The 16,703-nt window shown below is 47.0% G+C and overlaps 1 protein-coding gene across 16 annotated transcripts in view; it reads right to left on the minus strand.

Annotated features, from left to right (window-relative positions):
- LOC106595753 (serine/threonine-protein kinase WNK1) overlaps nucleotides 1-16,703 on the minus strand; it is a 173,364-nt gene that overhangs the window by 19,735 nt on the left and 136,926 nt on the right. For 9 of the 16 annotated variants that reach the window (XM_082964186.1, XM_082964193.1, XM_082964188.1 and 6 more), the window contains 10 exons: nucleotides 16,463-16,615; nucleotides 14,800-16,064; nucleotides 11,287-11,376; nucleotides 9,371-9,457; nucleotides 9,048-9,084; nucleotides 8,845-8,915; nucleotides 8,131-8,627; nucleotides 4,130-4,335; nucleotides 2,350-2,565; nucleotides 1,540-1,635 (listed from right to left, as the gene is read on the minus strand). In XM_082964186.1, the coding sequence (XP_082820312.1) occupies nucleotides 1,540-1,635; nucleotides 2,350-2,565; nucleotides 4,130-4,335; nucleotides 8,131-8,627; nucleotides 8,845-8,915; nucleotides 9,048-9,084; nucleotides 9,371-9,457; nucleotides 11,287-11,376; nucleotides 14,800-16,064; nucleotides 16,463-16,615 (2,718 nt within the window). The remainder of the gene's footprint in view (nucleotides 1-1,539; nucleotides 1,636-2,349; nucleotides 2,566-4,129; nucleotides 4,336-8,130; nucleotides 8,628-8,844; nucleotides 8,916-9,047; nucleotides 9,085-9,370; nucleotides 9,458-11,286; nucleotides 11,377-14,799; nucleotides 16,065-16,462; nucleotides 16,616-16,703) is intronic. The other 7 variants (XM_082964190.1, XM_082964187.1, XM_082964198.1 and 4 more) reach the window with 5 other exon arrangements.

Consider the following 16,703-nt stretch of genomic DNA (forward strand, 5'->3'; position numbering starts at 1 on the left):
CATCCTGACTAATGGCAGCCCATTCTTGCATAATCAATGCTTGGAGTTTGTCAGAATTTGTGGGTTTTTGTTTGCCCACCCCCTTCTTGAGAATTGACCACAACTTCTCAATGGGATTAAGGTTTGGGGAGTTTCCTGGCCATGGACCCAAAATATCGATGTTTTGTTCCCCGAGCCACTTAGTTATCACTTTTGCCTTATGGCAAGGTGCTCCATCATGCTGGAAAAGGCATTGTTCATCACCAAACTGTTCCTGGATGGTTGGGAGAAGTTGCTCTCGGAGGATGTGTTGGTACCATTCTTTATTCATGGCTGTGTTCTTAGGCAAAATTGTGAGTGAGCCCACTCCCTTGGCTGAGAAGCAACCCCACACATGAATTGGTCTCAGGAGGCTTTACTGTTGGCATGACAAAGGACTGATGGTAGCGCTCACCCTGTCTTCTCCGGACAAGCTTTTTTCCCGATGCCCCAAACAATCATAAAGGGGATTCAGAGAAAATGACTTTACCCCAGTCCTCAGCAGTCCAATCCCTGTACCTTTTGTAGAATATCAGTCTGTCCCTGATGTTTTTCCTGGAGAGAAGTGGCTTCTTTGCTGCCCTTCTTGACACCAGGCCATCCTCCAAAAGTCTTCGCCTCACTGTGCGTGCAGATGCACTCACACATGCCTGCTGCCATTCCTGAGCAAGCTCTGTACTGGTGGTGCCCCGATCCTGCAGCTGAATCAACTTTAGGAGACGGTCCTGGCGCTTGCTGGACTTTCTTGGTCGCCCTGAAGCTTTCTTCACAACAATTGTACCGCTCTCCTTGAAGTTCTTGATGATCCCATAAATGGTTGATTTAGGTGCAATCTTACTGGCAGCAATATCCTTGCCTGTGAAGCCCTTTTTGTGCAAAGCAATGAAGACTGCACGCGTTTCCTTGCAGGTAACCATGTTTGACAGAGGAAGAACAATGATTCCAAGCACCACCCTCCTTTTGAAGCTTCCAGTCTGTTATTCGAACTCAAATCAGCATGACAGAGTGATCTCCAGCCTTGACCTCGTCAACACTCACACCTGTGTTAACGAGAGAATCACTGACATGTCAGCTGGTCCTTTTGTGGCAGGGCTGAAATGCAGTGGACATGTTTTTTGGGGGATTCAGTTCATTTGCATGGCAAAGAGGGACTTTGTAATTAATTGCAATTCATCTGATAACTCTTCATAACATTCTGGAGTATATGCAAATTTCCATCATACAAACTGAGGCAGCAGACTTTGTGAAAATTAATATTGGTGTCATTCTCAAAACTTTTGGCCACGACTGTAGAGAATGCCATTAGATACATGTATCCATTCATCTATGTGATGATGCCTCATCAGTGGTCATTGAGTCATTGATCTACAATTATCTATAAATGAGGCCAATTTTTTAAAAAGGCTAAAATGCCAGAGAGGAGAAAAGGCTCCCAATCGGAAGACAAGAGATAAATCACATGACAGGAAGTAGGAAGTGAAGGAGAAAGAAGACAAAGGAAGAGGAAGAAGCGTTACACACAAAGAGCCAAGCAGGGCGTACTCAGAAAACGGGTCCTTCTGCCACCACCTGGTTTGATGGTCACTCTCTCCGACCCACAGCTGAACGTTACACAGCCTGTGGTACAAAAAGAGAGGGGGAGAGAAAGAGAGAGGGAGAAAGAGAGAGAGGACGGGTATATCGAGATAGAAAGAGGAGAGAGGGAGAGAGAAAAAGAGGTACACATACACACAGTAAGAATGGAACAGTAAGTACACTGAGGAACAGAGAGGGAGATGGAGAGAATGGAGAGGGATGGAGGAGAGGATAGAGCTGCACTGGGAGCAATAGCACCCCCTGTAGCGTGGGAGGAATAGGAGTGGCCCCACCAAGACAGAAATGGAGCTTCCACTGAGTGTGGTGGTGGGGTGGGGGAGGGTGGTGGTATGGGGTGGGGGTATGGGGTGGTGGTATGGGGTGGTGGTATGGGGTGGTGGTATGGGGTGGGGTGGTGGTATGGGGTGGGGGTGGTGGTATGGGGTGGGGGTGGTGGTATGGGGTGGGGGTGGTATGGGGTGGTGGTATGGGGTGGTGGTGGTATTGGGGGGTGGTGGTATTGGGGGGTGGTGGTATTGGGGGGTGGTGGTATTGGGGGGTGGTGGTATTGGGGGGTGGTGGTATTGGGGGGTGGTGGTATGGGGTGGGGGAGGGGTGGTGGTGGTATGGGGTGTTAGTGGAAGATTAACTTTTCCTCAACAGGCAAATGAGGCCTACTGGAGGCAGATGGAAGGACGAATGGGACGGAGGGATGAGAGCCAAGGCCTAGGCAGCTGGGCGCCGTGTGGGGCCTACCTTGGGTGGGGGCACAGAGACTGGGCACGGACAGCGTAGCTTCGCTGGTGTAGGCAGAGCACAGGTTCTCACTGGAGGGGCCGAGATGCTTGAGGGGCCGGGGTCGGCTCCCTGAGGCAGGGTGGAGGTTGGGGTCGGGGAGGCCCACAGGGGCCAGGAGGAGAGCCTGGTAGGGTGGGTACACTGAGGGGGCGCTCTGTGCAGATAAAGTGCTGCCTGAAGTTGACACACACAGACACCATACACACAGAGGAGGAGAACAGGGGAGGGAGGACGACAGGTCAGGGGAACAGCCTCCAAAAGTGCAGACACGCATACAGTGACTCTCACACATAGGTGGTAGGTAGGTAGGTAGGGTGCAGAGTGCTGGGTTACATCATAAACAATACAGCTAGTTCACTGTATGGTTTAAAAGTGAAGGAAGGAGAGAAGAGAAGATTGGTTTGCCACAAGTAGTCCTGTGAAGAAGAGAAAGCGAGTACAGTAACAAAGTCCCTACTGTAACACACTGGCTCTGCCAATACCCTCTACTGAGGAGGACCACAGGTTAGAGGTCAGGACCTGTCTATAGTGGCTCTAACAAAGATCGTGGATAAATGAAGATCGCTTATTCCGTCCGTTTACCATTGAAAGAAAATATATATCTCCCATAGACACCAATGCGATAGCAGTTGGGTCTGGTCTACTAAGTTGACTTCAATTGAACCAGAAAAAAAACGAGAGTGGGGTGTCTCACTTCCTTTTCCATCTCTGGCTCTAACACACTTAAGGTCAAGAGGTTAGAGGTCAAGGGCTGCAGGGGGCTCTTGCTGATATGACCAGTTCAGACAGAGGTCAGGGATTAGTAGTACCTGGCTGCAGGGGGCTCTTGCTGATATGACCAGTTCAGACAGAGGTCAGGGGTTAGTAGCACCTGGCTGCAGGGGGCTCTTGCTGATATGACCAGTTCAGACAGAGGTCAGGGGTTAGTAGCACCTGGCTGCAGGGGGCTCTTGCTGATATGACCAGTTCAGACAGAGGTCAGGGGTTAGTAGCACCTGGCTGCAGGGGGCTCTTGCTGATATGACCAGTTCAGACAGAGGTCAGGGGTTAGTAGCACCTGGCTGCAGGGGGCTCTTGCTGATATGACCAGTTCAGACAGAGGTCAGGGGTTAGTAGCACCTGGCTGCAGGGGGCTCTTGCTGATATGACCAGTTCAGACAGAGGTCAGGGGTTAGTAGCACCTGGCTGCAGGGGGCTCTTGCTGATATGACCAGTTCAGACAGAGGTCAGGGGTTAGTAGTACCTGGCTGCAGGGGGCTCTTGCTGATATGACCAGTTCAGACAGAGGTCAGGGGTTAGTAGTACCTGGCTGCAGGGGCTCTTGCTGATATGACCAGTTCAGACAGAGGTCAGGGGTTAGTAGTACCTGGCTGCAGGGGGCTCTTGCTGATAAGACCAGTTCAGACAGAGGTCAGGGGTTAGTAGCACCTGGCTGCAGGGGGCTCTTGCTGATATGACCAGTTCAGACAGAGGTCAGGGGTTAGTAGTACCTGGCTGCAGGGGGCTCTTGCTGATATGACCAGTTCAGACAGAGGTCAGGGGTTAGTAGCACCTGGCTGCAGGGGGCTCTTGCTGATAAGACCAGTTCAGACAGAGGTCAGGGGTTAGTAGCACCTGGCTGCAGGGGGCTCTTGCTGATATGACCAGTTCAGACAGAGGTCAGGGGTTAGTAGTACCTGGCTGCAGGGGGCTCTTGCTGATATGACCAGTTCAGACAGAGGTCAGGGGTTAGTAGTACCTGGCTGCAGGGGGCTCTTGCTGCCCTGGGAGGAGCTACAGCGGCTGGACTTGCTGCTCTTGCTTTTGGTGGGTCGTCTCCTGCGACCGGCCAGGGCTACAGCTGGAGGGACCACCACGGCTGGAGGCACCTTGCCCAGCCTGGCGAACAGGGAGTCAATCTCATCCTTCTGCTTGGTGTGCAGGGCCTGGATCTCCTTCATGTGCCTGGAGAGGAGAGGAGATGAGAGGGAGCTGAATAGACAGCATATCAACCAAAAATATTCTCCAAATCCAATCAGTCTAATATCACAGGAACATTTCAGGTGAAGATAGACATCTGGGGGTTTTAGGAATGGAAACATATGCACTTAAATGTGACAATTCAAGAAGGGATTTTTTTGGAACAGCAAACAGGAACATGTCAGTCGAGCAGAAGAGAGGAGAGAGAAACAGGGTAAACCTACTAAAGCAGAAGAGAGGAGAGAGAAACAGGGTAAACCTACTAAAGCAGAAGAGAGAGAAACAGGGTAAACCTACTAAAGCAGAAGAGAGGGAGAGAAACAGGGTAAACCTACTAAAGCAGAAGAGAGAGAAACAGGGTAAACCTACTAAAGCAGAGAGAGGAGAGAAACAGGGTAAACCTACTAAAGCAGAGGAGAGAGAAACAGGGTAAACCTACTAAAGCAGAGGTTAGAGAAACAGGGTAAACCTACTAAAGCAGAGGAGAGAGAAACAGGGTAAACCTACTAAAGCAGAGGAGAGAGAAACAGGGTTAACCTACTAAAGCAGAAGAGAGGAGAGAGAAACAGGGTAAACCTACTAAAGCAGAGGAGAGAGAAACAGGGTAAACCTACTAAAGCAGAAGAGAGAGAAACAGGGTAAACCTACTAAAGCAGAAGAGAGGAGAGAGAAACAGGGTAAACCTACTAAAGCAGAAGAGAGGAGAGAGAAACAGGGTTAACCTACTAAAGCAGAAGAGAGGAGAGAGAAACAGGGTAAACCTACTAAAGCAGAAGAGAGAGAAACAGGGTAAACCTACTAAAGCAGAAGAGAGAGAAACAGGGTAAACCTACTAAAGCAGAAGAGAGAGAAACAGGGTAAACCTACTAAAGCAGAAGAGAGAGAAACAGGGTAAACCTACTAAAGCAGAAGAGAGGAGAGAGAAACAGGGTAAACCTACTGCGGGGGAACAGGGCCCAGCAGAGAGAGGAGAGAGAAACAGGGCCTACTAAGCGGGGGCGGGTACCTCAAAGCGAGAGAGGAGAGAGAAACAGGGTAAACCTACTAAAGCGGGGGGAGAGAGCAGGGCCCAGCGAGAGAGAAACAGGGTAAACCTACTAAAGCAGAAGAGAGGAGAGAGAAACAGGGTAAACCTACTGCGGGGGGGGAACAGGGCCCAGCAGAGGAGAGGAGAGAGAAACAGGGTTAACCTACTAAAGCAGAAGAGAGGAGAGAGAAACAGGGTAAACCTACTAAAGCAGAAGAGAGAGAAACAGGGTAAACCTACTAAAGCGAGAGAGGAGAGAGAAACAGGGTAAACCTACTAAAGCAGAAGAGAGAGAAACAGGGTAAACCTACTAAAGCAGAAGAGAGGAGAGAGAAACAGGGTAAACCTACTAAAGCAGAAGAGAGAGAAACAGGGTAAACCTACTAAAGCAGAAGAGAGAGAAACAGGGTAAACCTACTAAAGCAGAAGAGAGAGAAACAGGGTAAACCTACTAAAGCAGAAGAGAGAGAAACAGGGTAAACCTACTAAAGCAGAGGAGAGAGAAACAGGGTAAACCTACTAAAGCAGAGGAGAGAGAAACAGGGTAAACCTACTAAAGCAGAAGAGAGAGAAACAGGGTAAACCTACTAAAGCAGAAGAGAGGAGAGAGAAACAGGGTAAACCTACTAAAGCAGAAGAGAGAGAAACAGGGTAAACCTACTAAAGCAGAAGAGAGGAGAGAGAAACAGGGTAAACCTACTAAAGCAGAAGAGAGGAGAGAGAAACAGGGTAAACCTACTAAAGCAGAAGGAGAGAGAAACAGGGTAAACCTACTAAAGCAGAGGAGAGAGAAACAGGGTAAACCTACTAAAGCAGAAGAGAGAGAAACAGGGTAAACCTACTAAAGCAGAAGAGAGAGAAACAGGGTAAACCTACTAAAGCAGAAGAGAGAGAAACAGGGTAAACCTACTAAAGCAGAAGAGAGAGAAACAGGGTAAACCTACTAAAGCAGAAGAGAGAGAAACAGGGTAAACCTACTAAAGCCGAAGAGAGAGAAACAGGGTAAACCTACTAAAGCAGAAGAGAGAGAAACAGGGTAAACCTACTAAAGCAGAAGAGAGAGAAACAGGGTAAACCTACTAAAGCAGAAGAGAGAGAAACAGGGTAAACCTACTAAAGCAGAGAGAGGAGAGAGAAACAGGGTAAACCTACTAAAGCAGAGGAGAGAGAAACAGGGTAAACCTACTAAAGCAGAAGAGAGGAGAGAGAAACAGGGTAAACCTACTAAAGCGAGAGAGGAGAGAGAAACAGGGTAAACCTACTAAAGCAGAAGAGAGAGAAACAGGGTAAACCTACTAAAGCAGAAGAGAGAGAAACAGGGTAAACCTACTAAAGCAGAAGAGAGGAGAGAGAAACAGGGTAAACCTACTAAAGCAGAAGAGAGGAGAGAGAAACAGGGTATAACCTACTAAAGCAGAAGAGAGGAGAGAGAAACAGGGTAAACCTACTAAAGCAGAAGAGAGAGAAACAGGGTAAACCTACTAAAGCGAGAGAGGAGAGAGAAACAGGGTAAACCTACTAAAGCGAGAGAGGAGAGAGAAACAGGGTAAACCTACTAAAGCAGAAGAGAGAGAAACAGGGTAAACCTACTAAAGCAGAAGAGAGAGAAACAGGGTAAACCTACTAAAGCAGAAGAGAGAGAAACAGGGTAAACCTACTAAAGCAGAAGAGAGAGAAACAGGGTAAACCTACTAAAGCAGAAGAGAGAGAAACAGGGCAAACCTACTAAAGCAGAGGAGAGAGAAACAGGGTAAACCTACTAAAGCAGAGGAGAGAGAAACAGGGTAAACCTACTAAAGCAGAAGAGAGAGAAACAGGGTAAACCTACTAAAGCAGAGGAGAGAGAAACAGGGTAAACCTACTAAAGCAGAAGAGAGAGAAACAGGGTAAACCTACTAAAGCAGAAGAGAGGAGAGAGAAACAGGGTAAACCTACTAAAGCAGAAGAGAGGAGAGAGAAACAGGGTTAACCTACTAAAGCAGAAGAGAGAGAAACAGGGTAAACCTACTAAAGCAGAGGAGAGAGAAACAGGGTAAACCTACTAAAGCAGAAGAGAGAGAAACAGGGTAAACCTACTAAAGCGGAGAGGAGAGAGAAACAGGGTAAACCTACTAAAGCAGAGGAGAGAGAAACAGGGTAAACCTACTAAAGCAGAGGAGAGAGAAACAGGGTAAACCTACTAAAGCAGAGGAGAGAGAAACAGGGTAAACCTACTAAAGCAGAAGAGAGAGAAACAGGGTAAACCTACTAAAGCGAGAGAGGAGAGAGAAACAGGGTAAACCTACTAAAGCAGAAGAGAGAGAAACAGGGTAAACCTACTAAAGCAGAAGAGAGAGAAACAGGGTAAACCTACTAAAGCACGAAGAGAGAGAAACAGGGTAAACCTACTAAAGCAGAAGAGAGAGAAACAGGGTAAACCTACTAAAGCAGAAGAGAGAGAAACAGGGTAAACCTACTAAAGCAGAAGAGAGGAGAGAGAAACAGGGTAAACCTACTAAAGCAGAAGAGAGGAGAGAGAAACAGGGTAAACCTACTAAAGCAGAAGAGAGAGAAACAGGGTAAACCTACTAAAGCAGAAGAGAGAAACAGGGTAAACCTACTAAAGCAGAAGAGAGGAGAGAGAAACAGGGTAAACCTACTAAAGCAGAAGAGAGGAGAGAGAAACAGGGTAAACCTACTAAAGCAGAAGAGAGGAGAGAGAAACAGGGTAAACCTACTAAAGCGGAGAGGAGAGAGAAACAGGGTAAACCTACTTTTCCCGTAACCGGTTGACCTCCCTCTTCAAGTCCTCGTCCTCAAACTCCGAGTCGTTATCAGAGCTCATGTAGGAGTTGTTGAGGCTGGGCAGGGAGCTCTGTTTGTCCTCTGGGCTGAAGAGCATGGTGGCCGAGCCAGGATCAGTACTAGGCCCGTTAGCCTGGGAAGCGGGTGGCTGCTCGAACACAGCCTCGGCTGCCTCATCCTGGGCTCGGCTCACTGAGAAGCGGCCCACCCTGGCATCCGGTGCGTTGGTGGTGACCTGGAAGCGGCCAACGGTGGTGGGCTGAGGGGAGGCGGTCCGGTGGGGGAGGGAGGGCAGGCCGTCCACAACATCTCCCCCACCAGTCTTACCGCCACGCAGAGGGGAGGAGATATTGTGCAGTGTGTTCTCCGGGCTGGAGAGAGAGGAGGAGGAAGAGGAGGTGGAGGAGGATTTTGTGGGGCTCCCTCCCTCGATTTTGTGGGGACCCTGGTCTGCAGCCACAGAGACCTTGGGAGGGGGACAAGTGATAGAGATTATGAAAAGACAGAATTTAAAAAGGCCCAGATCAGCCATAAGGACCATCACTACAATCATAGAAAACTATTCTGAAGAGAGATGGATGAAGAAATAGAGAGACTGCAGACTATGACCACCATGCAGACAGCGCTGGAATATTCCAAATCAGGTAAATAGAGCTGGAAAAGGTACAGGTAGAATTCCATACCTGGAATCGTCCCAGTTGGAATCCTCCAGCAATAGGCGTCGTGATTGGTTCCCCTTCCAGCGAGAAAGGCACTGAAACGACCAATGAGACATCATCACGTTACAATGCAACAGTCGGCAAAACATCCTAAAAGAAAAGGAGACACACTAACAGGTAGTACGACCATTTCAAAATGGAGTACGGATAGATGTTGAAGTACACACCTGGCTGGCCACCTGCAGGCATCCCAGTGAGGGAGGACTATGGTACAGGGGGGAGAACACAGTGTGACTGTCCTGTCTAGAGTCACACCAACAAACATTCCACATACCACCACATGAGCTGTACAGGAGCATGACAGTTATAGCAGTATTAGACAGAGCAGAATAATAACAATAACGACTACAAAACACAGATTAGAAGAAATAGTATTCATTTACTTTTTCAAGGTCAAAAACGTAAAACTTAATCTGACATTTCAACAACTAATAAATACATTGTAATTCCTCCAGGCCTGAAGGGGCATGTGTGTGTGTGGTTATGGTACCTGTGTGGTGACACAGCTGACAGAGACAGTCTCTGGGCTCAGGGCCCTCCTCAGCTGGGCATCCAGGTCTTCCAGAGGCTGCTGGGACTAGTGGGCAACAACAAGCCGTTTATAGATGTTAGTCAAACAGACAGCAACACATCCTAACACGGTAACACACTCAGAACACATCAAACTAATTGGTCACTAGACATGAATTAGTGTTGAATTTCATCTGGCAAATTGTTATGATTTCTGTGAATCACAGCAAAAGTGTATCTTACATTTGAAAGACAGAAAGATTTAGGTAAAATCCTTGACTGGGTTTTATTTAGTCAAAAACTGGCTTCCAGGTGAAGTTCAAAATCAATATATTAAAGGGACATTTCCTTTCTCAACTTCATATTCCTCATCTCCAGCACCACCCCAACATGGCACATTTCTGGAGTCAGAAAGATCGTTTCCAGTGACATCAACCAATTAGTACACACAATTAATTGGCAATACTTCCTCATAATTGGTTAAAAATCACAGGATGCACACCAATGATGTCACTGGAAACATTTATCTTCCTACAAAAAATAGAAACGTGACATTTTTACATATGTTGATGTTGGGGTGGTGCTGGAGATGATGAATATAAAGCTGAAAATGTTACAAATATCCCTTTAAAGAATTTCACATCAGAATCATTAGAGCCACAGGAGGCAGATGCAGTCGCTTTCTCAAGATCAAATCACCCAGACCAGAGCAGAGAGCTTTGAACGGAAAATTACACATCATCCTTACAGATGAAAGAAAATAATGAACCCTCTTCCTTACAAAGAACAATGCTCTGGTTTGCTTGGTTTGTTCTATTTTTAGATGTGAACGTTCACGCTGTGGACAACACTGTCTGACTGGCTATAAACTAAACTGTAATCTCCACTAGCCTGGGGAGCCTGTCTTCTCGTCTTTCCTATTTATTCCCTAGTTGATTTAGTTTATGAAAGAATGCGCTGTGGGAGAGAAACACTCTGTCTGGATGGAATACTTTGCTTGGCAAGTCTTCTCTTTCTTCGTGGAAGAAAACTATTAAAATATTGTGCTGACAAAAACCACTATGACAAATGAAGATGAGTGATGTTGATCCACCCCAGCCTCCCTAACGGGTCTGTCTGGAGAAAGACAGAGGGAGAGAGGGAAGAGAGGGGGAAGAGAGAGAGAGAGGAAGCAGAAAGACAGAGGGAGGAGAGAGAGAGAGAGAGAGGAAGCAGAAAGACAGAGGGAGGAGAGAGAGAGAGGAAGCAGAAAGACAGAGGGAGGAGAGAGAGAGAGAGGAAGCAGAAAGACAGAGGGAGGAGAGAGAGAGAGAGAGAGAAAGCAGAAAGACAGAGGGAGGAGAGAGAGAGAGAGAGAAAGCAGAAAGACAGAGGGAGGAGAGAGAGAGAGAGAAAGCAGAAAGACAGAGGGAGGAGAGAGAGAGAGAGAAAGCAGAAAGACAGAGGGAGGAGAGAGAGGAATGAGAAAGACAGGGAGAGAGAGGAAGGAGAAAGAGAGGGGGGGTGAGAGAGAGTCAAAGAAAGAATGGGATAGAGGTGCAGGAGAAAGAGAGAGACAAGAGACACATACTTCGACAGAGCGAGAGAGAGAATCAGATAAAACAGAGGAGAATAATGAGAGTCACAGGTCATCATGCTGCTCCTCCAACACAGAGATGTCTTCTTCAGACACTGAACAGATTGAGCCTGATCTGATCTTCATGCTTCGCTACTTTTTACACAGAAGACAAATAAAGATGGGAGGAGGGAGATGAAGGGATGAAAGAGAGAGAGAGAAGTACAGATGGATGGAGGGATCTTAACATCACTTAGGGGAGAAAGAGAGAGACGGGGGGGTGCAGATAGAGGGATGGATGGAGGATCAAAATGGCAGTCAGGAGAAAGAGGGAAAGGCACCTGAGTTAGACAGGGTCCTGGGAAGGGTGCCATGTGGTCTGAGGGAGGAGGGGGGCCAGCCTGAGCCTGATCTGAGCCCACAGGCAACACCTAATAAACAGAGGGATGAAGAGAGGGATGAAACAGAGAGAAGGCACTTTATCATAGATGAGAGATAGGAAAACATAATGCACTGCAGCCACATGCAGCTGGAAGGCCAGGGGATTCTACCTGCAGCTCTAACACTGACTGGGACTATGGACATTAGACAATAAACAAAGACTGTAGTGTTACTTAAACAATAAGGTCCGAGGAGGTGTGGTATATGGCCAATATACCAAGCCTAAGGACTATTCTTAAGCATGACACAATGTGGAGTGCCTGGATACAGCCGTTAGCCGTGGTATATTGGCTATATAGCACCTTTGGGCTCCTGAGTGGTGCAGCGGTTTAAGGCACTGCCTCTCAGTGCTTGAGGCGTCACTACAGACACCCTGGTTCGATTCCAGGCTGTACCACAACTGGTCGTGATTGGGAGTCTCATAGGGTGGTGCACAATTGGCCCAGCGTGGTCCCGGTCTGGCCGGTGTAGGCCGTCATTGTAAATAAGAATGAAAAGGTTCAATAAATACTACTATACCACGAACCTCCGGGGTGCCTAACTGCTATTATAAACTGGGTGGGTCGAGCCCTGAATGCTGATTGGCTGACTGCCATGGTATATCAGACTGTATACCACGGGTATGACAAAACATTTCTTTTCACTCCTCTAATTCCGTTGGTAAGTGGTTTATAATAGCAATAAGGCACCCCGGGGGTTATGACGGCTAAGGGCTGTGTCCAGCTACTGTGAGTGGCGCTGTGCCTAAGAACAGCCCTTAGCTGTGGTATATTTATTGGCCATATACCACACCCCCTCGTGCCTTATTGCTATTATAAACTGGTTACCAACATAAATATAACAGTAAACAAGTAGTATTGCATCATACCTGTGGTACTGTACATTGTCTGGTATACCACAACTTTAGGCCAATCAGCATCCAGGAGCCAAATTACCCGGTTCATAATATGGCTTCTCGATTTTTTGTTGTTGTACCTTTATTTAACTAGGCAAGTCAGTTAAGAGCAAATTCTTATTTACAATGACTGCCTACACCGGTCAAACCCGCTGTGCACCGCCCTATGGGAGTCCGGTCGTGATACAGCCTGGATTCTAACCAGGGTGTCTGTAGTGACGCCTCAGGCACTGAGATGCAGTGACTTAGACCGCTGCATCACTCAGGAACCCCAGGCCAGACATCTACCAGTACTCAAGGTCAGACATCTACCAGTACTCAAGGTCAGACATCTACCAGTACTCAAGGTCAGACATCTACCAGTACTCAAGGTCAGACATCTACCATTACTCAAGGTCAGACATCTACTTGCAAAGTAGATAAAATGCCAGATGCGGTAGTCGTGTATTACTTTGTAGTATCCATTAACATATCCCATCTAGAAGCCATTAACCATTAACATATCCCATCTAGAAGCTGTTAACCATTAACATATCCCATCTAGAAGCCATTAACTATTAACATATCCCATCTAGAAGCTGTTAACTATTAACATATCCCATCTAGAAGCTGTTAACCATTAACATATCTCATCTAGAAGCTGTTAACCATTAACTTATCCCATCTAGAAGCCATTAACTATTAACATATCCCATCTAGAAGCTGTTAACCATTAACATATCCCATCTAGAAGCTGTTAACCATTAACATATCCCATCTAGAAGCTGTTAACCATTAACATATCTCATCTAGAAGCTGTTAACCATTAACATATCCCATCTAGAAGCTGTTAACTATTAACATATCTCATCTAGAAGCTGTTAACCATTAACATATCCCATCTAGAAGCTGTTAACTATTAACATATCTCATCTAGAAGCTGTTAACCATTAACATATCCCATCTAGAAGCTGTTAACCATTAACATATCCCATCTAGAAGCTGTTAACTATTAACATATCCCATCTAGAAGCTGTTAACCATTAACATATCCCATCTAGAAGCTGTTAACTATTAACATATCCCATCTAGAAGCTGTTAACTATTAACATATCTCATCTAGAAGCTGTTAACCATTAACATATCCCATCTAGAAGCTGTTAACTATTAACATATCTCATCTAGAAGCTGTTAACCATTAACATATCCCATCTAGAAGCTGTTAACCATTAACATATCCCATCTAGAAGCTGTTAACTATTAACATATCCCATCTAGAAGCTGTTAACCATTAACATATCCCATCTAGAAGCTGTTAACTATTAACATATCCCATCTAGAAGCTGTTAACTATTAACATATCCCATCTAGAAGCTGTTAACTATTAACATATCTCATCTAGAAGCTGTTAACCATTAACATATCTCATCTAGAAGCTGTTAACCATTAACATATCTCATCTAGAAGCTGTTAACCATTAACATATCTCATCTAGAAGCTGTTAACCATTAACATATCCCATCTAGAAGCTGTTAACCATTAACATATCTCATCTAGAAGCTGTTAACCATTAACATATCTCATCTAGAAGCTGTTAACCATTAACATATCTCATCTAGAAGCTGTTAACCATTAACATATCCCATCTAGAAGCTGTTAACTATTAACATATCCCATCTAGAAGCTGTTAACTATTAACATATCTCATCTAGAAGCTGTTAACTATTAACATATCTCATCTAGAAGCTGTTAACCATTAACATATCCCATCTAGAAGCTGTTAACTATTAACATATCTCATCTAGAAGCTGTTAACCATTAACATATCTCATCTAGAAGCTGTTAACCATTAACATATCCCATCTAGAAGCTGTTAACCATTAACATATCCCATCTAGAAGCTGTTAACTATTAACATATCTCATCTAGAAGCTGTTAACCATTAACATATCTCATCTAGAAGCTGTTAACCATTAACATATCCCATCTAGAAGCTGTTAACTATTAACATATCTCATCTAGAAGCTGTTAACCATTAACATATCTCATCTAGAAGCTGTTAACCATTAACATATCCCATCTAGAAGCAGTGTTTGACACCATAACTACAGTGGAGGGTTTTATCAACTATATGGTGTGCTACCTGATATCTAGGGGGGATGGACACAGCGTAGAATAGAGTTGTTGGCATGCAACAAAAAGCACAGCAAATGTTCATTCAACAAAATGTTAGGAGACAAAAGCAGTTGATCAAGGAGGTTAACAGGCTGTTAAAGGTGGAGTTGGCACAATCACATGTCAATCATTTGATTTGATTTATTTAACCTTTATTTAACTAGGCAATAACTGTGTATGTCAACTATGTAATAATGATGTATAATTCTCCAAAAGATTACAAATACAAAATTACACAAACTTACCTTACACAGAGGTGTCATAAAAATCTTAAATGGTTGTTAACATACTGTATGTGTTATAAACAGTGCTCTTCAAGCCACATCTAATAAGCTAGCCTCCACATCCATGCTGACTGACTCACCGGTAACCTAGACAGAGGTGCTTTGGCGGGGGTAGTCTGGGTGTAGGTGGAAGGGGTCCCAGCCTGTCCCGGGGTGGTGAGGGGGGTCCCAGAGACATGCCCTGGTCCTGAGGAGGCCAGGGGGAGGCTGGAGGGGGGCAGGGGGGTGCCTGTGGAGCTGGGGGTGGATGAGGGGCCGGTTGGGGAAGAGGTTCCCGGGACACCAGTGCCTCCGGCTGGGTCGACAGAGCCATCGGCCTGGGTGGTTCCACCGCCACCCAAGTCCATGAAGAGGGAGCGAAGCTTCTTATCCAGCGTGTGGATGTCATCAATGCCCAGGGCCGCCTCACACTCCCCACACTGGGCGTGGGTCTGGTTGGGCATTGTAGCGGGCTGGGGATGGGTGTGCACCAGGGTGGGCTGGACCACGGGGATGGTGGTGGTGACGGGCTGTAAGGTAGGGACCGTGGCCCCTGGGGCTAGAGAAGCTACAGGCGAGGAGGAAGAAGGGAGCTCTGCACTGGGGTTAGCAACGGAGGGGGCTAGCAGGGGGCCTTGGATAGCTGTGGTGGGGACTACGGTAGCGGTGAGCTGGGGGATAGCAGTGGAAGGGACAGGGAGCTGCTCTGAGCTTCCTCCACCTCCGCTACCACTGCTACAGCTGCTGACCAGGGGGGCCGTGGCGGAATGACAAAGGACTGTCGTGGGTATGGAGGTGGTGGGACCACCAGGGATGGAGCCTGGGCCAGAGGTCTGGGGGAAGGAGGCTGAGGTGGGGAGGGTGGGAAGGACAGCAGGGGCTGGGGGAGACACAGAGGTGGCTGGGGCAGGGATTGGGGCTGTAACACTAGGTACGGAGGAGACCACGGGTTGGGTCACCGGCAGGGTGAGAGGGGCCTGGGAAAGGAGAGGCTGGGTAGCAACAGACTGGAGCTGGGTGGGGATGGGGGCGGTGGCCTGGTGGATGGTTGCAGGTGGAGAGGTGGAGGTGGAGGCTGGAGGGGAGATGGAGACTGAGGGGGGAGGGGAGGTCACAGAGGCCTCAGACGGAAGCTGAGCATGGGGGAGATGAGCAGAGGCTATAGGAGCAGTGGAGAAGACTGGGATGGTGGTGGCTGCAGCAGGGACCAGGACAGCCAGGGAGGCTATGTGGATGGAGGGAGGAGCGGTGCTGGGTCCTGGGTCGTACTGGCCCTGATTCTGTCTCATCTCTGAAAAGGCCTGCTGCAGGCTGACCGCTGAGGCCGACTGGGACAGACCCTGACCTGCAGCTCCAGCACGGGCGGCTGGGGAGAGAGAAAATGAGGGAGAGATGGGCAAGGAAACAGAGTGATAGAAAGAGATGTCAACACCAAACCCCATCACTAAGTAAAACAGTGATGTTAGCCATCACCTTTAAATCAGGCCATACACCACAGATGGGACACTGTAACTGAACTACTGTTACATAGCAACTAGACATTCATAAACATGTGATGTTTTTATTATTAACTTTACAATACATCAACATTTAGTCAGTCACAAGATCAGATGATCCCGGTTTTCAGAAACATGAAAATGTTATTACATTTGGATGCTGAATGCATTAACTTGTTGACTAATAAGATAACTTATTGGTAGGCTGTCACTGTGCGTGTGTGTGCATTCGTGGGTGTGTGTGTGTGTGTGCGCATGCTAAACTCACCATTAAAGGACTGTGAATCTTGTCTCAGTAGGGCAGAGCCTGTAGCCGCTGAGTCAGCAAAGAACTGGTCCTTGAGTCTGGACTCAGGCACGGGGCTGACTATAAACCTCCTGCCTGCAGAGTGGACCACCTGGGCTGCACAGGAAGGGATACCTGGAGATAGACAGAAATGGTAGGGTCACACATAGGGTTAATGCAAAATGGGTGCCTCTATTGAATTCAATACATTTGCATTTCTCAG

Source organism: Salmo salar, chromosome 17 (assembly GCF_965601325.2).
Source record: "Salmo salar chromosome 17, fSalSal1, whole genome shotgun sequence".
In the NCBI taxonomy this organism is placed as follows: domain Eukaryota; kingdom Metazoa; phylum Chordata; class Actinopteri; order Salmoniformes; family Salmonidae; genus Salmo; species Salmo salar.